Here is a 23624-nt window from a genome sequence, read left to right as displayed (position 1 = left end):
TCTCTAACCAATCTCTTACCTGTCTCATCTGTCTCTAACCTGTGTCTCTAATCAGTCTCTAACCTGTCTCACCTGTCTCTCATCTGTCTCTAACCTATAACCTGAGGAAGGGGATGAGGAGATGAGGAGGAAGAAAGAGGAGTAGGAGGTGGAAGAGGAAGGAGGAGGAGGAGGAGGAGGAAAAAGGAGGAGGAGGAGGAAGAAAGAGGAGGAGGAGGAGGAGGAGGAAAAAGGAGGAGGAGGATGAAGAAAGAGGAGGAGGAGGAAGAAAGAGGAGGAGGAGAAGGAGGAGGAAAAAGGAGGAGGAGGATGAAGAAAGAGGAGGAGGAGGACAAGGAGGAGGAGGAGGAGGAGGAGGCAGAGGAGGAGCAGGACAAGGAGGAGGAGGAGGAGGAGGAGGCAGAGGAGGAGCAGGACAAGGAGGAGGAGGAGGAGGAGGAGGAGGCAGAGGAAGATGCTGATGTGATGATGATGCAGTGAAACTGAACTAGAAAGTGAAAGTGTTTCAGATGAGGAGGTTTAGTCGTCACATCTCTGCAGCATCATCAGCTCTCTGCCAGTCTCTCTCGGTTCTGGTTCTGGTTCTGGTTCTTGACCTGGTTCTGGAGATGTGGGGGTCGTTCCTGTCCTGTTGCAGAGGTAAGATCATGTTCTCTTGTCTCCGCTGTTGATCAGTAACTGAACTGAGACGTTTGATTTATTCACCTGCTACAAGAAAAAGACTTTTATCGTAAAGACGATGATGGAGGAGGAGGAGGAGGAGGAAGAGGAGGAAGAGGAGGAAGAGGAGCAGGAGGAGGAGGAGGAGGAGGAAGAGGAGAAGGAGGAGGAGGAGAAGGAGGAGGAGGAGGAGAAGGGGTGGGAGGAGGAGGGGGAGGGGGAGGAGGAAGGAAACCAGATAGATAGACAGACAGATGCACCCTGCCCCTCCTGCTCCGAGACTGACCCCGCCCCTCCTGCTCCGAGACTGACCCCGCCCCTCCTGCTCCGAGACTGACCCCGCCCCTCGGGCTTCTCCGTCAGAGAACAGACCGGGACATGAGCGGTAGGTGTTTCTAGACGTTGATGGGGTGTACTGTGGAGATTGTTCTGTTCGGTTCTCATCGGTTCTGATCGGTTCTGATTGGTTCTGTTCTTTACTGATCACTCCGGTTCTGCTCTGTTCGGTTCGGTTCTGTTCGGTTCTGATCGGTTCTGATCGGTTCTGTTCTGATCGGTTCTGTTCGGTTCTGATCAGTTCGGTTCTGCTCTGTTCTGCTCTGTTCTGTTCGGTTCTGTTTTTTACTGATCTGTGGTTTCGGAGTCATGTTTGTCCATACAGCAGGTGGAGCTCACTGATGAACAGTCAGAGTTCCTAGACCAGACTCCATTCAGAAAATGACTAATTTTAGCTCCTGGAGTTCGGTTCCTCTCAGAACCACTGATCAACTTATTGATCCATGTTCAGCAGGAGGAGCAGAGGAACAGGAGAACAAAGGAGGAGGAGCCAGGAGGAGACTGCCCAGACTGAAGATCCCTGCCAAGATCTGGAGGATCTATAAGCAGCAGAACCAGCATGAAGGTCAGAACCTGTAGAACATCAATAGAACATGAAACCAGAGTAGAACCTAGACAGTGTTTCCATTAGGTAGACACCAGTGGTGTAGTGGTCCCTGGAGAACAGGCTGTACTCTCCATGTGGCCTCTTTATTAAGAAGTATTACAAAAGTATTATGACTGGATCAGGCAGTATTTACTGAGTATAAAGTACCATGACTGGATCAGGCAGTATTTACTGAGTATAAAGTATCATGACTGGATCAGGTAGTATTTACTGAGTATAAAGTATCATGACTGGATCAGGCAGTATTTACTGAGTATAAAGTACCATGACTGGATCAGGTAGTATTTACTGAGTATAAAGTATCATGACTGGATCAGGTAGTATTTACTGAGTATAAAGTACCATGACTGGATCAGGTAGTATTTACTGAGTATAAAGTATCATGACTGGATCAATTCAATTCAATTCAATTCAATTTTATTTATATAGCGTCAATAACAATACAAATCGTCTCAAAACGCTTTACAAAAACCCGGCCTGAAACCCCCAGAGCAGCCTGAAGGCAACGGTGGCAGGAAAAACTCCCTTTTAACAGGAAGAAACCTCGAGCAGAACCCAGCTCATATGGAGGGACCCATCTGCCTAAGGCCAGCCGGGTACAGACATAAGAAAGAGAGAAGAGAACAGCAAAGAGAGAGGAGAAGAGAACAGCAAGATAAACATACATCTACATAGTAATAGCACAGAATTGCATGACTAGTAGTAGATAGGAAATTAGAGGGCAAGAGCTCTGTGCCAGAGAAAAGAAAGTGGAGGATGAGAGAGAGGAGAGAGAAGAAAGAAGGAGGACATGTGTTTGGTGCATCGTCCCCCAGCAGCCTAGGCCTATAGCAGCATAACTAAGGGATGGTTTAGTCCAGCCCTAACTATAAGCCTGATCAAAAAGGAAAGTCTTAAGCCTGACCTTAAAAATAGAGAGAGTGTCTGCCTCCCGAACCCAAACTGGGAGCTGGTTCCACAGGAGAGGAGCCTGATAGCTGAAAGCTCTACCTCCCATTCTACTTTTTGAAATTCTAGGAACCACAAGTAGGCCTGCACTTTCAGACCGAAGTGATCTGCTGGGATGATATGGTACAATAAGGTCTTTAAGATACGATGGAGCTAGGCCTTTAAGGGCCTTGTATGTAAGGAGGAGGATTTTAAATTCTATTCTAGACTTTAAAGGGAGCCAGTGAAGAGAAGCTAAAACTGGAGTAATATGATCTCTCTTGCTAATTCCTGTCAATGCTCTTGCTGCGGCATTTTGAATCAACTGGAGGCTTTTTAAAGAGCTATTTGGAGCCAGACAGTAATGAATTACAGTAATCCAGTCTGGACGACACAAATGCATGAACTAGTTTTTCAGCATCACTCTGAGACAGGATGTTCCTAATTTTGACGATATTACGCAGGTGAAAGAAGGCAGTCCTGGTCACTTGCTTTATGTGACATTTAAAGGACATATCCTCATCAAATATAACACCAAGGTTTTTTACAGTAGTACTGGAGGCCAAGGTAATGCCATCCAAAGACACCATGTGATTAGATAATGAATCTCTGAGATGCTTAGGACCGAATACAATAACTTCTGTTTTGTCTGAGTTTAAGAGTAGGAAATTACAGGTCATCCAAGCCTTTATGTCTTTAAGGCATGCTTGGAGTTTAACCAACTGATTAGTTTCATCTGGTTTCATGGATAAATATAGCTGGGTGTCGTCTGCATAGCAATGAAAGTTTATGCAATGAAAGTTTATGCCATGTTTTCTAGGGTCAGGTAGTATTTACTGAGTATAAAGTATCATGACTGGATCAGGCAGTATTTACTGAGTATAAAGTACCATGACTGGATCGGGCAGTATTTACTGAGTATAAAGTACCATGACTGGATCGGGCAGTATTTACTGACTATAAAGTATTATGACTGGATTGGGTAGTATGTACTGAGTATAAAGTATCATGACTGGATCGGGTAGTATTTACTGAGTATAAAGTATCATGGCTGGATCGGGCAGTATTTACTGAGTATAAAGTACCATGACTGGATCAGGCAGTATTTACTGAGTATAAAGTACCATGACTGGATCAGGCAGTATTTACTGAGTATAAAGTACCATGACTGGATCGGGCAGTATTTACTGAGTATAAAGTATCATGACCGGATCAGGTAGTATTTACTGAGTATAAAGTATCATGACTGGATCAGGTAGTATTTACTGAGTATAAAGGTATAAAGTACCATGGCTGGATCAGGCAGTATTTACTGAGTATAAAGTATCATGACCGGATCAGGCAGTATTTACTGAGTATAAAGTATCATGACCGGATCAGGCAGTATTTACTGAGTATAAAGTACCATGGCTGGATCAGGTAGTATTTACTGAGTATAAAGTACCATGACTGGATCGGGCAGTATTTACTGAGTATAAAGTATTATGACTGGATCAGGTAGTATGTACTGAGTATAAAGTATCATGACTGGATCGGGTAGTATTTACAGAGTATAAAGTATCATGACTGGATCAGGTAGTATTTACTGAGTATAAAGTATCATGGCCGGATCAGGTAGTATTTACTGAGTATAAAGTATCATGACCGGATCAGGCAGTATTTACTGAGTATCAAGTATCATGACCGGATCAGGCAGTATTTACTGAGTATAAAGTATCATGACCGGATCAGGCAGTATTTACTGAGTATAAAGTACCATGGCTGGATCAGGTAGTATTTACTGAGTATAAAGTATCATGACTGGATCAGGTAGTATTTACTGAGTATAAAGGTATAAAGTACCATGGCTGGATCAGGCAGTATTTACTGAGTATCAAGTATCATGACTGGATCAGGTAGTATTTACTGAGTATAAAGGTATAAAGTACCATGGCTGGATCAGGCAGTATTTACTGAGTATAAAGTATCATGACCGGATCAGGCAGTATTTACTGAGTATAAAGTATCATGACCGGATCAGGCAGTATTTACTGAGTATAAAGTACCATGGCTGGATCAGGTAGTATTTACTGAGTATAAAGTATCATGACTGGATCAGGTAGTATTTACTGAGTATAAAGGTATAAAGTACCATGGCTGGATCAGGCAGTATTTACTGAGTATCAAGTACCATGACTGGATCAGGTAGTATTTACTGAGTATAAAGGTATAAAGTACCATGACTGGATCAGTGTAAACATGGTGTTTCAGGGATTGTCTAAACATTTATTTACATAAAATACTTCAAATCTGAAGATGACAACGCGTCCTTGTTCTTATTTCACCTTAAATCAAATCATTCCCTTAAACACGTCAGAACCAATCAGAGAAACTCAGAAGTGCACTGTCATAAAACTGAAGCAAACTCTTTGGTCTTCAGCAGCTGAACATTATTCTGGCATCATTAGATATACAGTCTGTAAATACTGTTTTGGTTGAATGTTTTGTTTTGAACACGTTACTTTAAATCATTCAACAAAACAATATGTTAACAGTTTACAACAATATATGCATTTACACATCAACAGTGTCTCCACAGGTCTGGTTCGTCTCCACTGATGTCTACAACTAAAATGATGCACCTCTCTCTCTCTCTCTCTCTCTCTCACACACACACACACACACACACACACACACACACACACTATTGTGATCACAGTATTCATCATCAGGACATATGAGTCCCCTCTTTACATTAACAATCTGGGCAAAGTGAGGCTACTCTTCTATAAACTGGAGATACAGTTACCTGCCTCTGAATGCTCTGGACTGGTGGTGGTAGACCGGGTCCTTGTGTCTGCCCACACTGACTTGTCTGACTGGTTCCTGGTTGGTAGACGTCAGGGCTGCTGGTTTCATGGATGGGATCTGATCTGGGCCTGATCTGGGTCTGACTTGTGCTTCTTTACATGTTAAGATCTAATTGATTTTAGAGACAAAGACTCAGATTAGAACTGAACCCTGGAAGCTTCATCCTCAGAGGAACCAGGTCACTGATGATGAACAAACATCCGGTGATGAAGGAGATAAATAATGAGGTAATCAACATGATCACATCAATAATCATCCACCTCTTACTGATTTATCTCTGTGTTGATTCTAGTTCAGATTAGTTTCTAGTTTAGTTTGGTTCTCAGCTCCAAGACCAGAATCTTTTAAAAGGCTCTCATTACTGATGAACAGACATCACTGATTCATGTGATCATTTCTACTAGTGGTTGAATGAAGGAGTTAAACTCCTCTTCCTCAGATCAGCCCTGTTGAGTAGGTGGTCTTTAATGTGACCCAGGACTCATTGTGTGTTCACACTACCAAAGGAAGGAGGTCACATGTGTCCCAGACCACCTCCACATGTGGACTGACACCAGATCAGCGTTCACACCTGGACCTGTTTAACCTGGACTCTAGAGACCAGATCAGCGTTCACACCTGGACCTGTTTAACCTGGACTCTAGAGACCAGATCAGCGTTCACACCTGGACCTGTTTAACCTGGACTCTAGAGACCAGATCAGCGTTCACACCTGGACCTGTTTAACCTGGACTCTAGAGACCAGATCAGCGTTCACACCTGGACCTGTTTAACCTGGACTCTAGAGACCAGATCAGCGTTCACACCTGGACCTGTTTAACCTGGACACTAGAGACCAGATCAGCGTTCACACCTGGACCTGTTTAACCTGGACTCTAGAGACCAGATCAGCGTTCACACCTGGACCTGTTTAACCTGGACACTAGAGACCAGATCAGCGTTCACACCTGGACCTGTTTAACCTGGACTCTAGAGACCAGATCAGCGTTCACACCCGGACCTGTTTAACCTGGACACTAGAGACCAGATCAGCGTTCACACCCGGACCTGTTTAACCTGGACTCTAGAGACCAGATCAGCGTTCACACCTGGACCTGTTTAACCTGGACACTAGAGACCAGATCAGCGTTCACACCTGGACCTGTTTAACCTGGACACTAGAGACCAGATCAGGGTTCACACCCGGACCTGTTTAACATGGACACTAGAGACCAGATCAGCGTTCACACCCGGACCTGTTTAACCTGGACTCTAGAGACCAGATCAGCGTTCACACCCGGACCTGTTTAACCTGGACACTAGAGACCAGATCAGCGTTCACACCCGGACCTGTTTAACCTGGACTCTAGAGACCAGATCAGCGTTCACACCTGGACCTGTTTAACCTGGACTCTCGAGACCAGATCAGCGTTCACACCTGGACCTGTTTAACCTGGACACTAGAGACCAGATCAGCGTTCACACCTGGACCTGTTTAACCTGGACTCTCGAGACCAGATCAGTGTTCACACCTGGACCTGTTTAACCTGGACACTAGAGACCAGATCAATGTTCACACCTGGACCTGTTTAACCTGGACTCTAGAGACCAGATCAATGTTCACACCTGGACCTGTTTAACCTGGACACTAGAGACCAGATCAGTGTTCACACCTGGACCTGTTTAACCTGGACACTAGAGACCAGATCAATGTTCACACCTGGACCTGTTTAACCTGGACTCTAGAGACCAGATCAGTGTTCACACCTGGACTTAGTTAATTAGTGTAGATCAGTTTTTGGTCTGAACGAGGTCTCATTTAAACCTGCCTCTTTGCTGTGTTTTAATCAGACGAGCTGGACTGTGTGGAGAAGGAGGAGCAGCAGGAGGAGCTGCAGGAGGCGCAGCAAGATGAGGTCTGCAGGAGGCTGATCCTCAGGGAGGAGCATCTCTTCAGTCAGGACTCTCCCAGTGAGGAGGAGGAGGAGGAGCTTCAGAGAGACGTTGACACTCTGACCCTGCAGATAAAGGAGGCCATCGAGAACACCTTCAGCTCCTCGCCGACCCAGCAGGAGGTGCTGAGGAGGGCAGTGGCCTCCATCTTGCAACAGGAGGCGCAGGACCGGCGCTGGGCGGAACGTCCAGAGGGCAGGGTTCCGGTGTGGCGTCCTCTGAAGAGTCTGAGCCATCACAACGCTTTGCTGCACAACCTGGTGAGGTCCAGACTGACGGACGCTGCAGAGGACGAGCCCGGTGGGACGGACAGATTGTCCTCCGCCGTGAAGAGACAGGTGAGACAGGACCACAGGTAGGACACAGGTCATACTCAGAGCAGGTCTACAGTCTCCAGGTATGTTTCAGGTGTGCAGGCTGGGGAAGCGTGTGAAGGAGGACCTGCTGACGGTGGTGAGGACAGTGAAGGACTGTTACCCTCCTCACATGGACGTCCTCAACGTCTACGCTGGACTCTACCACCAAACCTTCTCTGCTCAACTAGCCCAGCTCGCTGCTCCAGGACTGGAACCAGACGACTGCAGCTACCTGCTGTTCTGGGTCAACCACTGCTACCCTCAGTGAGTCTCACCGTCCCCAGGACACCTGTCTGCAGACCAGACCTCATTCCTCATTCATTAGGAAACATTAAACCTTTCATCAGATTACAAATAAAATAACAAACACATAGTGACGACCTCATCACATCACGTTGTTGCTTCCTGACAGAGAGATCCTCAGACATGAGGAGCTGGATGGACTCATAAAGACGGCCTGTCTGGGTTCTCTGCTGCTGCCTGATCACCTGAACCACCTGGAGGAGCAGTACCTGAGCTACAAGGAGGTACACCTGCTGCCACCTGAGCTTCTGTCCTGCTTCCTGTCACATGTGATCAATATTTCTGTCCTCCAGGACAAAGTGAGGCTGTGGCTGAACACTGCTCTGAAGAAGGAGGAGGACACCTGGCTGAGTGGCAGCACACCTGAGCTCATCGACAATTATTACTTCAGTCCGCTGGCTGTAGACGCCATACAGGTGAGACCAGGTACAGGTGAGACTGGGTACAGGTGAGACCAGATACAGGTGAGACCAGGTACAGGTGAGACTGGGTACAGGTGAGACCAGATACAGGTGAGACCAGGTACAGGTGAGAACAGGTACATGTGAGACCAGGTACAGATGAGAACAGGTACAAGTGAGACCAGGTACAGATGAGAACAGGTACAAGTGAGACCGGGTACAGGTGAGACCGGGTACAGGTGATAACGGGTACAGGTGAGACCAAGTACAGGTAAGAACAGCTACAGGTGAGACCAGGTGCAGGTGAGACCGGGTACAGGTGAGACCGGGTGCAGGTGATAACGGGTACAGGTGAGACCAGGTACAGGTGAGACCAGGTACAGGTGAGACTGTTTGTGGTGTTTGTGTTTCAGGTGACGGACAACTTTCTGACTGAGTTCAACGTTACGATCAAAGACCAGAGCAGAATTCAGAGGCTCACAGTTCACCTGGAGAACTTCCTGTGCAGGTAGGCCACGCCCACCATGAGAGGCTGTCAGGTGCTTCTTAAAGATGTCCGTCCCTGTCCCTAAATGTCCACACATGAAAACATTTTATGTAATAAGTGTCGTCATGTGTGTTTCAGCTACATGAAGTGTGTGGAAGAGCTGGTGAGCAGAGGACAACCAAACGTCCACGCTGTCCTCAAAGCTCAGCTGGTCTGTGAGCAGCAGCTCAGGTGAGACCTGAACATATATGATCCATGTTTGTTTATCACAGTCAGCTGATCGTCAGCTGATCGTCAGCTGATCGTCAGCCCACAGCATCCTGTAGCATTGTTATGATGCTGTGTTGTGATTCGTAATACGAGTTTGGTCAAGATTAAATAATTAATAATTATTATTAATAATTATAAATTATTAAATCAAATTAAGTTGTTATTAATCAAGATTAATATTACGGGGCACCACCCTGCTTACAGGGAACCTTGACCAAATGTGATACAGTCTCAAATCATAAATGTTGAAGTCATGAACTCCGAGCACAGACTCTCTCAACCAGCTTGACACAATATAAACACACAATAATCACTAGGAGTAGCTTACTTTAAGTACAAATAAGTTTATTACAATAAATGTTAATCAATTAACAATATCCAATCCACTTAACGTACTCTACAAACTACTCGTAATCATAACATTCCAACACGGTGATGCAGGTATGTGTGTGCGTGTGTGCGTGTGTATGTGTGTGTGTGTGAATGAGGACGGGAAAAAGGGGGGAGGAGCTGGTGATGTAAGGAAGGAGGAGGACAAAAGGGGAGCGGCAAGATGGCTGACTCCGCCCACGAGTGGGTTTACGTCACCAATGATCCTTGCCCCGGAAAATGGCGGATAATTCAAAATGGTGTGGCTGATGGCGTGCTGATCAGCCGACAACCACGTGGTTATCACTCAAAAGAGAGAGGGAGATTTACCGCTGGGTAATCTAGCTCTCCTTGACTAAGTAGAACCGAGAGGGTCCACGTGTAGCCTATAGGTATGTATGTGTGTGTGGGTGTGTGCGTGCGTGGTTAGCGGAAAGCTCCAAGGGAGGAGAGAAAAGCAAAGTTTACCAAGCGGATCTCGTGAGGATCACGATGATTGTCTTTTATCTGTCCGGAATGGATAGACACGGACAGATACGAAGCAATCACCCGTTTCACACACGAGAACAAAGGAGCACGGCGGCTCACACACTCTAATTACACGATAACAACACTGGCGGACTCGCGGTCCGTAAACACAGCAAATAAAATAGGATCACACGAAATGCAAATAAAATAAAGATAAAATAAAATCCTAACTCTGCCCAGACGTTAACCTCTTACTTGGTGATGAAAGGGGGAGCGGATGGCGTGTGTCCTTGCGTCGTTGCGATTCGGCTCCGTGCGGCTCGAATACGACGGGTCCGTTGTGCGCGTCGCTGGCGGACAAACGGCGGCTGATCCTCGGCGATGGCGCGGGGGAAATCAGCGAAGTCGACTGGGTGAAGAATCTGGTTCTTCCTTCTGCAGGCACCGAGGGATCGCAGCGGCGGCGTTCTCGGGAAGTCCGGATAGTGGCTCGGGTTGAGCGTAGGTAGAATACAGGAATCTAGTCTCGTCCAGCGAGGTGAAGATGGCGTAGTCTCTTTGCGTAACGTTACGTTTGTACCTCCAAGGTAACGAAGTTACAACGGGAAGCAATGTGTTCAGAGTCTGCCGGGTTATTTATATCCAATTTGACGTCATAGAACTCTGCGGGAGTTCTGATGGCACTCAGCCAATCAGAGTCAGTGGGTTGACTCTGCCGGATATTGTACCTGGTCATAAAACCGCTAGGGCTGATGGGAAACGGAGTCCCTTTAGGACTCCCTTTGTTCTCCCAACCGTGCTGTCAGGCTTTATGAGTTACAACAGGCCTCACTCAGGCTTTGTGGGCCCAACAATCCCCCCTTTGGTCTGAAGAGTGGGGTGCTGGCCACAGTGTTCAGAGCAAATCCAGGGCCGAACAGTCTCTGTTGTTGTTAATAACCAGATGGTTATGCAGTCTATCTTCACGATGAGGGATGAGGGTACAGTCCATATTCCTGAGTGTCAGAACAGGTTAAACAATCCAAAATTTCAGAGGTTCGTCTGGGCGGACGAGGCACATCTGGGCAGATGATTTCTAACTAATCACAATAAATTTAACATCACATTTTAATACCATGAGGTATATCGCCTTAACCTTCATATTCCAACATTACTAAGATACTAATGTAAGAAAAAGGAAAAAGAAAGAAAAAGGAAAGGCAAGGTGATTAGTCATTGACTTACTCTCCCAGTGGGCTGGGGTTAGTCAATGGAGTGGACACAGACTGGAGTGCAAAACGTGGTGGCACGAGGAGGAGAGAATCCAGTCTGGCCTGTAGGTTTTTGGATGTACTTGTACATAGTGTATGCAACAATGCAGTGATGTAGACATTGTGAATGAGGTAGAGGAGGAGTCTACATCATGGTATGCACGTGTTGGTGGTATATGAGTGCACTGTTTCTCCAAAACCGAAATTTAGTACAGACCTTAATCTATAGATATCTGCCTTTCCGTGGTTGGCAGAATTAAAATTAAGACTATATCTAAATTTTAGGATTTACATGAAGTGGTATTGCACTGCCAAGACTGTACGCTAGATGCTGTATGGGATTAGGGCATGCTAGTGGATGGGTTAGGCATGCAACTGTGTTAGTAGCGTTACAGATGTACTATATACAGTTTACTTCTCATGGGTGGAAGCAGCTTCATCCTCGGGGGTTGAAGACTGATCCCCCCTTTTGGCGAGAGCAGGTGGTTGGAAGGGCTTGATCTGATTTGAATGGACCCATTTGTATGTCGGCATTTGATACCTTTCCATCCCTTAACCGCTGGCTGTTGAGGAAAGTGACCGGTTGGTGACATGTCTCAATGATAACTTTCTGTCCACCAATGTAACTGCGGAAATGCTCAATTGACCATACAGTGGCAAGGAGGGCCTTTTCGCAGTCCGAGAATTTGATCTCTACGCTCCTCGAGGGTCGACTTGCATAGGCGACAACTCGCTTGTCTGTGTCATATATCTGAGCCAGTGCTGCACTGAGACATTGGTTGGAGAAGCTTGCTTCAAGGTGAAAGTCCTTGTCTTTATCAGGGTATGCCAGGCAAGGTGCCGAGCAGAGTTTCTCCTTCATCCAGCAAAAAGATCGGTTTTGGGGGTCCCCCCATTGGAAGACTTGGTCTTTCCGAAGAAGTTCAGTGAGGGGTTTAGCGATCTCAGCATAATCCTCGATGAACTGACAGGAGTAATTGCAGACCCCCAAAAAGCTTCTGAGTTCCGACACATTGGTCGGCGGTTTGATGTCTTGGATGGCTCGGATCCTCCCCGCTTGGGGTTCGATGCCATCTCCTCCCACGGTCAACCGCACGTACTCGACCTTACTGCGACACCACTGGCCCTTTGACAGGGCCAGCTTAGCTCCTGCGGCGGCAAGCTGGGTGAGTACATGTCGGATTTCGCCCAAGTGTTCTTCAAAGGTTTTGCTTCTCATGAGGATATCATCCACGTAGATGAGATTTCCACGGGAAGCTGCATCACTCATGGCCTTGTGAAGAAAGATATTAAACTCAGCTGGGGAGTTTGAATATCCAAATGGGCACCGGTTCCAGGTGTACTGGCGGTTGCCAAAGGAGAAGGCCAGCTTGTACTGGTCTGCTGGGTCTACCTTCATCGTCCAGAAACCGTTCGCCACATCGACGGTGGAGAAGAAACAGGCATCTTTGATTTTGGCTAGCTCCTGGTCCAAGTGGATCATGGGCCAGCGAGAAAGGGGAACCTGTTTGTTCAGTGGACGGTAATCGATTGTGAGCCGCCATTTGCCAGTTGGTTTCAATACTGGCCAGATGGGTGAATTATAGGTCGAATTACATTCCCTAATGATCTGCTTTTCAAGCAACTTGTCGAGGATCTCTTGGATCGACTCGTATGCGGCCAATGGAATTCTGTACTGCCGTACAAATGTTGGCGGGGCATGAGGATCAGTGGGAATGCGGACCGTATGAAGATCAGTGACCCCGCAGTCTTGGGAGTCCTTTGAGAAGATAGCCTGGAAGTCGCGAAACAGTTCTCGCAACGAGCTTTTCTGTTCTTCCGTGGTCAAGGCATCAGCTTTTTCCAGTTGTTGGGCAATCTCGGACTCGAAGCCAGGGTAGGGTTCCTCTGTCATGGAGCAGAGTCCTCCACCAGCTAGGACTCCCTCTTGTGGCTGAGTCACGAGAGCATACACCAACATGTCGCCTCCAGCACCAAGGGAAGCACTGCAGATAGCTTCATTTTGGAGAGATTCGTGACGGGCAATGGTGATCATTTTTGTCGGGTACGTTGAGAAAACGTTCCCTTGGTCGCCATCTCTGGCTAAGGAGGGCGGAAGCTCTCCGATGACAGGGATTGACAACTCGAAATCGTGGAAAGAGTAATCGATTAGCATGCCCAACGGTTGTCTTGCCTTCACCTGAATTGGGTTTTGGGTCAGATTTTGCACCAACAAATATGCTGATCGATTGTCCACCTCGAGAATTGGGGTACCGCAGACAGTCAGGTTGAGCTCGAAGAACCGTGACAGCGGTTGGAAGAATGCTTGAGAACTGGGCATTGTCTGTCCCTTTAAGATCATCAGGCGGATGGGAGCACCTGTCGTCCTTGCGGGAATCGTCCCATCAACTTCACTGGCAACCTGACACGCTTGGGGAATTGTTTGACCCGATACCATGTGCTGGGGTTCCATGCTTAACGAGTGTTTGTCAGCTCCCGCTTGTGACCACAGGACTTGATTGACTGTGTCAAGCTGGGCTCCCAGTCTAACAAGTAGGTCAGCACCCACGTGGACTGGGATTTGGAGCTGGGGAACCACACTCATTCGGTGCACCACTTTTCTCTTTCCTATCTGAATGGTGAGGACGCACACCCCGATCGCCTTAAGGCGAGTCTGTGGCGACTCTGCGGAAAGAAGGTGATGACTTTGTTCTGTGAACCCAGTTGGGGTGCTGTACAGCGCCAGCTCGTCGAGCAAGCCTTGGCTGATCGCGGACTTCTCGGACCAGAGTGCCAGGAGCGCATCTGGGATTAAGGTGTCATTTACGCGTACCCCACCAACCACATGGGGGGTATATAAGGTCGGATTTGTGTTCTTCAGAGAACACAGGAAGGACTCGTGGTCCTGGAAAGGGATCTGTTCCCCGGTTTGTGACTGTGTTGGAGTCGTGGACCGCAGGGACGGATCAGAACCGGGATTAGGCTCTGGAAAAGGCATGAGCATTGGTAAGGGTCTAGACTCTTGGATGACAGCAACCTGTCCACCCTTGACTGATGGGTTACCCCTTGGATTCAGGGGCCTTGGCGTGGATACCTGAGCCCATATGTGTCCGCGGTGGCAGTCAATGAGTGGGGCCAGCCGGTCCAGCAGATCCTGACCAATGAGCAATGGTTCTGTGTCGATAACACAGATGTAGATGGGATGGACCAAAGTCATGTCCTGGAAAGTGATGTCCAGCCAAGCGCGTTTGGTGATGGGGGAGCTGTCCTGCGTGTAGCTAGTGATGCTAACATTGCAGGTTTCTGTTTGCAACGGCTTGCCGAGTGAGAGCATTGCTCTAGCAACCTCTGCAAATGTGTCGGAACACATCAAGCTGATCTCTGAGCCTGAATCGAGGAGGGCAAGTGAGTTGATGCACCTCCCTACGACCACCGATGTATATATCCGACGGGCATTACCCTTGCGAACCAGGTCACCCAAGAAAGTCAAGAATGGAGGGGGTGACGTGTCAGGAGGAATGGTTGGGAGGTGTGAGTCGACCTGCCTTGGCTCTCTTCCCCACCCGACAAAGTACACTTTGCCTGCAGGGGGAAGAGGGTCTTGGCCTAGTCATGCCAATGGTGGAGTGGGATCCAGTCCCTTTGAAGGGTCGGTTGGTGACGGCAAGCAGTTGGACTTTCCCAGCTCCTTTACTGCCTCCGTCAGACACTTCTTGACCCAACCTTCCATTTCCGTCTTCAGGCTTTCCCCCGTGGAAGAGTCTAAAAACTTATCCTTACCTCCTCCTCTTTGGTTTCCATGTCTTGGCTTCGTGTCGAACCATACTTTACCTTTTTGTTGGGAAGTGTTTCCCCACCTTGGCCGGAATGAATCTGGAGGATGGTTTCTCTGGTTCCCACCCCCCTGGTGCTGTTGATTATTTGGCGGACGAGGTGTTCGGTGTTTCGGAGGGCCTCTATTGTTCACCTTGGCCCGAGGCATCTCATTGCCCTCGAGCGTCAAGTGAATCTGCTCTGGTGTCTGAATGCTGAGCACCCTGGAGTCATCTTCCCGACTCCGGCCTGGTCGTATGCGCGTTTCCCACACCATTTGTGCATATCTCCTTATTTCCTGCATGGAGAGGTGGCCCGACCGACAGTACATTGTTACGTCGAACCTCACGCTGTCGTGGAGGTTGTGAAGGAAAAGAGAACGGAAAGAGCGTTCCTCTTCCAGACCCGGTGCATTGCGCCCTTGGAAGTATGCCGTTCGTAGCCGGCGGTAATACTCTCGTGGGGGTTCAAACTTCTTCTGCGTGATTGCAAGAGCGCCGAGAGTGGCCGAAGTCTCGTCCATGTAGGGAGAGTATTCCTCTCGCAAAGCTCCGCAGAGGGAGGGGTAATGGTCGCGAGTGTCAGCTGGGAGGGTTTCCATGAAGGCGTGGACACTCCTAGCTGTAGTCTTCCAGATGAGCTTCAGCTTTTCCCGAGGAGTGGCATTGGGCAAGTCGACTAGGCAGCGCTTGATTTCCCGAAGGTAATCGTCGATGTTGGACTCTTTATTGCTAGGATCATAGCGCTCTATGTCCTTCGCAAAAGATTCCAGGTGACGTGTGCGCAAACCTGTCTGTCTGTGGGGCCACTCCTCTGACTCCTCGGATACACCGTGGTCACTGAAGTCGTCGTAGCGATGAGGCCGACCTGGAGAAGGAGCCAGGTTGGGGTGTGGCCGAAGACTACGGAGTGGCAGCGGACCCTGAGCTTGGGAGTAGTCCCCCCCTCGCCGTGGGGACGTACTACGGTCAAGGTGCGCCGACGTGCGGCTAAAATTGGAGTGAGGCGGACCTCTAGAAGGCAAGGCACTTGTGTCCTTGAAGCGGAGTGGCGGGGTTGCCTGGTAGGTGTCCTGACAGATTAAGTCAGCGACGACATCAAGGGCCGCTCGACTACTAGTAGGCGGCCTCTGGCTAGCTGGCAGGTTTGGCTGGGCTGCGTGGAGCTTCTGGCGCAGTTCAGCTTCTCTCGCTCGTGTGGCTCTGAGCTCCTGTTGCAGCCGCACAGCTTCATCCTGCTCAACTGAGGCCTCTCGGAGCAGGCCTGCTCCGGGCACGGTTAAGGGAGGACCCTCTTCAAGTTCGGGTGCCAGGCGGCGGACCTCCTCGTCACTCGGGTTGTCAGTTTCTCTTACCTGGCTGGCTGGTTGTTCTCCGCGCTCCTCCTCAGTTCCTGGGCGAACGTGGTGGAGCTGTTCAACCAAGGTACGATTAGCCTCCAGTGTTCGAACACTTACCTCCCGAGCACGGTCTCCCTCAGCTTGGATGCTCTCGTGCTCCAGACGTAAACTCTGGTAGTTTTCCTCCATTGCACGGACCCTATGTTGCAATTGCGAGACCTGATCTTGGTGCTCCATGGCTTGCAGCCGAGATTTGTGCTGGTGGATGAGGAAAATCTGGCCCAGAACATCGGGGATGGTGCGGTCAGGTTTTCCAACCGGGTTATTGACATACTCCAGCAATTCTTCCAATGCCTTATCACAACTGCTGATGTCATACCCACAAAGGCTGTCTCTTTCATCTAAGGAGAGACGGAGGAGGGCAGCGACCGCATCCTGCAGGGCTGGGTCACTCGCCCCCTTAGGGCCCTCAGCACCAGCAGGTGGGGGTCCTTGGTGACTCATTTTTAGGATCAGTAAATGTATTCGCTCTACTATTTACTCCTAAACAGCTGTTTCTCACAACTGCGCAGGCAACTTTGACCTGCGGCTTACACGCGTGTTAAAAAGTGTTAGTTAATGTTAGTTGGTAACTTTGACAAGTAAGGTTAGCAAACTTCTAGTGCAAAACACTGAGAAAAGGAAAAGAGAAAGGGACTTGCTAACCTACGTACTAACCACTGATGTAACACCTCACAATGCTGTGTTGGCAGCGCAATGAAAAATAAATTTCAAAATTTCAAAAAAAAAATAATAATTTTTTTTTTTTTTTTTTTTCAAAAATTAAAAAAAAATAATTATTGCACAGAAATATTATGACAAAGCTGGTAATATTGATGCGCCTCACACGGGGCACCAAATGTTGTGATTCGTAATACGAGTTTGGTCAAGATTAAATAATTAATAATTATTATTAATAATTATAAATTATTAAATCAAATTAAGTTGTTATTAATCAAGATTAATATTACGGGGCACCACCCTGCTTACAGGGAACCTTGACCAAATGTGATACAGTCTCAAATCATAAATGTTGAAGTCATGAACTCCGAGCACAGACTCTCTCAACCAGCTTGACACAATATAAACACACAATAATCACTAGGAGTAGCTTACTTTAAGTACAAATAAGTTTATTACAATAAATGTTAATCAATTAACAATATCCAATCCACTTAACGTACTCTACTCGTAATCATAACATTCCAACACGGTGATGCAGGTATGTGTGTGCGTGTGTGCGTGTGTATGTGTGCGTGTGTGAATGAGGACGGGAAAAAGGGGGGAGGAGCTGGTGATGTAAGGAAGGAGGAGGACAAAAGGGGAGCGGCAAGATGGCTGACTCCGCCCACGAGTGGGTTTACGTCACCAATGATCCTTGCCCCGGAAAATGGCGGACAATTCAAAGTGGTGTGGCTGATGGCGTGCTGATCAGCCGACAACCACGTGGTTATCACTCAAAAGAGAGAGGGAGATTTACCGCTGGGTAATCTAGCTCTCCTTGACTAATTAGAACCGAGAGGGTCCACGTGTAGCCTATAGGTGTGTATGTGTGTGTGGGTGTGTGCGTGCGTGGTTAGCGGAAAGCTCCAAGGGAGGAGAGAAAAGCAAAGTTTACCAAGCGGATCTCGTGAGGATCACGATGATTGTCTTTTATCTGTCCGGAATGGATAGACACGGACAGATACGAAGCAATCACCCGTTTCACACACGAGAACAAAGGAGCACGGCGGCTCACACACTCTAATTACACGATAACAACACTGGCGGACTCGCGGTCCGTAAACACAGCAAATAAAAAGGGATCACACGAAATGTAAAATAAAACATAAAATAAAATCCTAACTCTGCCCAGACGTTAACCTCTTACTTGGTGATGAAAGGGGGAGCGGATGGCGTGTGTCCTTGCGTCGTTGCGATTCGGCTCCGTGCGGCTCGAATACGACGGGTCCGTTGTGCGCGTCGCTGGCGGACAAACGGCGGCTGATCCTCGGCGATGGCGCGGGGGAAATCAGCGAAGTCGACTGGGTGAAGAATCTGGTTCTTCCTTCTGCAGGCACCGAGGGATCGCAGCGGCGGCGTTCTCGGGAAGTCCGGATAGTGGCTCGGGTTGAGCGTAGGTAGAATACAGGAATCTAGTCTCGTCCAGCGAGGTGAAGATGGCGTAGTCTCTTTGCGTAACGTTACAGTTGTACCTCCAAGGTAACGAAGTTACAACGGGAAGCAATGTGTTCAGAGTCTGCCGGGTTATTTATATCCAATTTGACGTCATAGAACTCTGCGGGAGTTCTGATGGCACTCAGCCAATCAGAGTCAGTGGGTTGACTCTGCCGGATATTGTACCTGGTCATAAAACCGCTAGGGCTGATGGGAAACGGAGTCCCTTTAGGACTCCCTTTGTTCTCCCAACCGTGCTGTCAGGCTTTATGAGTTACAACAGGCCTCACTCAGGCTTTGTGGGCCCAACAGCTGTCACTGTGTCTTGTTACTGGGGACTTCCTGGGGACATCCTACCTCTAAGCATTCTGGGAGTTGTAGTGCCTGGGTCCTGCTGCTGATTGGTCCTCTCCACCTGTCCTTAGGGATTACATCACAGGTCAAACAGGAAATCTGTCTGAGGAGCAGAGACGTCGCTGTTTGGACACCCTGTCTGCCCTGAAGGATTGTGGGTACAGGAGTTTGACAAGTCCTCTCCAGCTGAAGGTAACACCTGTAACATTTGTCACACCTGTCCCACTTGTCCTCTCTGGTGGGTGGAGCTCAGAGTGTCTCTGTCTCTGGTTGCAGATGTGTCTCAGACAGCTGTGGACGGCGTCCTGGGTGGACGGCTCACTTCCTGTCATTGACTCTCTGTTGGACTCTGTGAACCAACAGCTGTCCAACAACCTGACTGACCTGAAGCCAGCCTGCAGACAGGTGAGACTCCGCCCTACCTGCTCACCTGCAGCTCACCTGTGTGCACACCTGTGTCTGAGCATCCTGTGTGTGCCCAGGACCTGCTGGCTGTCCTCCATCAGGACGTAGTGCTGCAGTACGTCAAGAGGATGATGAAGAGCAGGATGAAGAGCAGAGAGGAGGAACTGGCTGGAGCTCAGAGGATGATTGAAGACGCTCGCAAGATGGACAGCTTCTTCCTGGACGAGGTGAGACACGTGCACGCTCAGACTAATACACACCAAGACACGTACACACTCAGACTAATACACACCAAGACACGTACACACTCAGACTAATACACACCAAGACACGTACACGCTCAGACTAATACACACCAAGACACGTACACGCTCAGACTAATACACACTCAGACTAATACACACCAAGACACGTAGACGCTCAGACTAATACACACCAAGACACGTACACACTCAGACTAATACACACCAAGACACGTACACGCTCAGACTAATACACACCAAGACACGTACACACTCAGACTAATACACACCAAGACACGTACACGCTCAGACTAATACACACCAAGACACGTACACGCTCAGACTAATACACACCAAGACACGTACACACTCAGACTAATACACACTCAGACTAATACACACCAAGACACGTAGACGCTCAGACTAATACACACCAAGACACGTACACACTCAGACTAATACACACTCAGACTAATACACACCAAGACACGTACACGCTCAGACTAATACACACCAAGACACGTACACACTCAGACTAATACACACCAAGACACGTACACGCTCAGACTAATACACACCAAGACACGTACACGCTCAGACTAATACACACCAAGACACGTACACACTCAGACTAATACACACCAAGACACGTACACGCTCAGACATGTGCCTCCACATATATCTGGTACCTGGAGCTGGAAACCTTCAGCTGTATCTGGGAGCACACTGAGCATGAGCAGAGAAACAGGAAGTGTAGATCTCTTCTTGTTTACATGTCAAATATTTCCACAACAATGTCATGATCTAGAAGCTAGTAGCTCTTCCTAGGCTTCTAGCCTCCCAGCTAACAGCAGCAACCCAGCTAACAGTAGCTCTTCCTAGCCTTCTAGCCTCCCAGCTAACAGCAGCAACCCAGCTAACAGTAGCTCTTCCTAGCCTTCTAGCCTCCCAGCTAACAGCAGCAACCCAGCTAACAGTAGCTCTTCCTAGCCTTCTAGCAACCCAGCTAACAGCATCAACCCAGCTAACAGTAGCTCTTCCTAGCCTTCTAGCAACCCAGCTAACAGTAGCTCTTCCTAGCCTTCTAGCCTCCCAGCTAACAGCAGCAACCCAGCTAACAGTAGCTCTTCCTAACCTTCTAACCTCCCAGCTAACAGTATCAACCCAGCTAACAGTAGCTCTTCCTAGCCTTCTAGCCTCCCAGCTAACAGCAGCAACCCAGCTAACAGTAGCTCTTCCTAACCTTCTAACCTCCCAGCTAACAGTATCAACCCAGCTAACAGTAGCTCTTCCTAACCTTCTAACCTCCCAGCTAACAGTATCAACCCAGCTAACAGTAGCTCTTCCTAACCTTCTAGCAACCCAGCTAACAGTAGCTCTTCCTAGCCTTCTAGCAACCCAGCTAACAGTAGCTCTTCCTAACCTTCTAGCAACCCAGCTAACAGTATCAACCCAGCTAACAGTAGCTCTTCCTAGCCTTCTAGCAACCCAGCTAACAGTAGCTCTTCCTAGCCTTCTAGCAACCCAGCTAACAGTAGCTCTTCCTAGCCTTCTAGCCTCCCAGCTAACAGCAGCAACCCAGCTAACAGTAGCTCTTCCTAACCTTCTAACCTCCCAGCTAACAGTATCAACCCAGCTAACAGTAGCTCTTCCTAGCCTTCTAGCCTCCCAGCTAACAGCAGCAACCCAGCTAACAGTAGCTCTTCCTAACCTTCTAACCTCCCAGCTAACAGCAGCAACCCAGCTAACAGTAGCTCTTCCTAACCTTCTAACCTCCCAGCTAACAGCAGCAACCCAGCTAACAGTAGCTCTTCCTAACCTTCTAACCTCCCAGCTAACAGTATCAACCCAGCTAATAGCAGCTCTTCCTAGCCTTCTAGTAACCCAGCTAACAGTAGCTCTTCCTAGCCTTCTAGCAACCCAGCTAACAGTAGCTCTTCCTAGCCTTCTAGCCTCCCAGCTAACAGTATCAACCCAGCTAACAGTAGCTCTTCCTAGCCTTCTAGCCTCCCAGCTAACAGCAGCAACCCAGCTAATAGCAGCGCTTCCTAGCCTTCTAGTAACCCAGCTAACAGTAGCTCTTCCTATTTTCCTAACCTCCCAGCTAACAGTAGCAACACAGCTAGCAGTAGCTCTTCTTGCTTCCTCTTTTGAATGACACATCCAGACTACTGCCACCTGCTGGTATGAAGAGTTATTTCCTCTCAGGTGTAGGACGAGTATGTACCAGCTGGTCGTTGTTTTCTTTGAGTTCAATCTTTCTCTCAGTGCAATGTCTTATTATTATATATTAATATATGTCATTATGTATTATTGTATTATATATTATTGTGTACTATTGTATATCATATTATCATGATACTGTCTCAGGGCTGCAGCCAGGCGTCCTGGCTCTGTGTGTTGCTCTGCAGTCTGGCTGAGATCCTCCAGCTCCAGGATCCGGCCAGTGTTCAGCTGGAGCTGGTCAGTCTGGCCCGGGCCTTCCCCGACCTCAGGTACAGAACCACAGAACCACAGAACCACAGAACCTCCCATCACCCTGCAGCCTGAGCAACAGACCCGGGTCCAGACTATCAATGAGCCCCAGTCCATTCATCAGCTCTTTAATATTCTCACCACAGACTTCATTCAGAAAATAAGTCCTTGAATCAGGACGACGTGATCTGTGCTCAGTGTGTTTCAGTCTGTCCCAGCTTCTAGGTCAAAGGTCTGCCGCCACTGCACATGCTCATTAGTGATTCCTCCTTGGCCCCACCCACAAACTTTACACTGTGACCCTGAAGTCATGGAAGATTAAAACAAAGTCTCGAGAGGTTCTGCCCTCGTGTAACACACCTGTCCTACCAGAGACACCCCTGTCCTACCAGAGACACACCTGTCCTACCAGAGACACACCAGAGACACACCTGTCCTACCAGAGACACCCCTGTCCTACCAGAGACACACCTGTCCTCCCTGTGCTGCAGTGTCTCTACGTTCTGTGTGTCATCTTTGACACAAGATTCTCACAAACAAACACTGACCTGGATCCCTGTCAGAAAAACACATGGTTGTCATGGGAGACGTGGGTGTGGCTGGGGGCTTCAGGTGTCACAGGTGTGTTGAGGTGAGTGGAAAAACACTGAGAGGAGTCGGGTTTAGAAGCTGAAGTGATCGTGGGACAGGTGCTGGTATAGGACACTCTGCTCTGACTGGACGCTCCAGCATGGGTTTCCAAGTCAGACACATATTTGATCTGTAACTGATTGATTGGTTGATCGTTTGATTGATTGATTGATTGATTGATAGATAGTTTGGTAGTTTGATAGTTTGATAGATTGACTGATTGATTGGTTGATTGATTGATTGATTGATTGATGGATTGATGGATTGATTGATTGTCCTCTGTTGTCTCTCCTCAGCGGCGCTCACGTGTTGGCGCTGCTGAATCTGAAAACCGGCCTCTCAGCTGCAGACGTTCAGCACATCAAGCGCAGCGTCAAGGAGAACCGCCTCCTTTGTGTCTCAGCCAATCACAGCCCAGCGTTCTTCTCCAAGGTCAAAGTGAAGTGGATGAATAATAAAATCAATCACATGACGCTGGGCAAACCTAAATGGCTTTAGCATGTTGTTAGCATGTTAGCAGACTCATTTCCTGTGCAGTCATCTGTCATGTTGTTGTCAAAGCGGCGGCCATCTTGAAGGAAGATTCAGCGATTCAAAGAGTTTGTTGTCATGTGTAGAAACGTGTTTCCATCCAAACGCCTTCAGTATAAAACCTTAGAATATAAAAGATGATATGAAATAACTGGTGCAAATATCCATGTGCAACGTGAATGTGAGCAATGAACTGAAAAGTGAACAGTGCATCGTACGACATGATTAGTCCATGAATCCAGACTCCGGTCAGCTGTCCAGGAGTCTGATGGAAGCTTGAGGTCCTGTACCTCCTCTGTGTTGGGGTGGGTGGGGTCCTTTGGGTGGGGTCCTTGGTGGTGGGGTCCTTGGTGGTGGGGTCCTTGGTGGTGGGGTCCTTGGGGTGGGGTCCTTGGTGGTGGAGGCAGCTCTCCTGGACTCCTGTGATCTTCTCTGACGTCATTC

At 48.3% G+C, this 23624-nt stretch overlaps 1 protein-coding gene across 1 annotated transcript; it reads left to right on the top strand.

Annotated features, from left to right (window-relative positions):
- Positions 1 to 509: 509 nt before the first annotated feature.
- LOC311499365 (tumor necrosis factor alpha-induced protein 2-like) lies at positions 510 to 23366 on the top strand (the record flags this gene model as incomplete). Its single annotated transcript, XM_084560320.1, has 13 exons — positions 510 to 639; positions 1448 to 1561; positions 7211 to 7650; positions 7721 to 7932; positions 8081 to 8195; positions 8265 to 8387; positions 8786 to 8880; positions 8998 to 9090; positions 18969 to 19089; positions 19174 to 19302; positions 19380 to 19529; positions 21915 to 22039; positions 22946 to 23366. 13 exons carry the CDS (start codon positions 510 to 512, stop codon positions 23145 to 23147), a joined length of 2049 nt encoding a protein of 682 aa, XP_084416446.1. The 3' UTR covers positions 23148 to 23366.
- Positions 23367 to 23624: the final 258 nt, after the last annotated feature.

Source organism: Chelon labrosus (genome assembly GCF_963514085.1).
Source record: "Chelon labrosus genome assembly, chromosome: 14".
Classification (NCBI taxonomy): domain Eukaryota; kingdom Metazoa; phylum Chordata; class Actinopteri; order Mugiliformes; family Mugilidae; genus Chelon; species Chelon labrosus.
The sequence above is the reverse complement of the archived record's forward strand: the minus strand, read 5'-3'. Positions and strand labels throughout refer to the sequence as shown.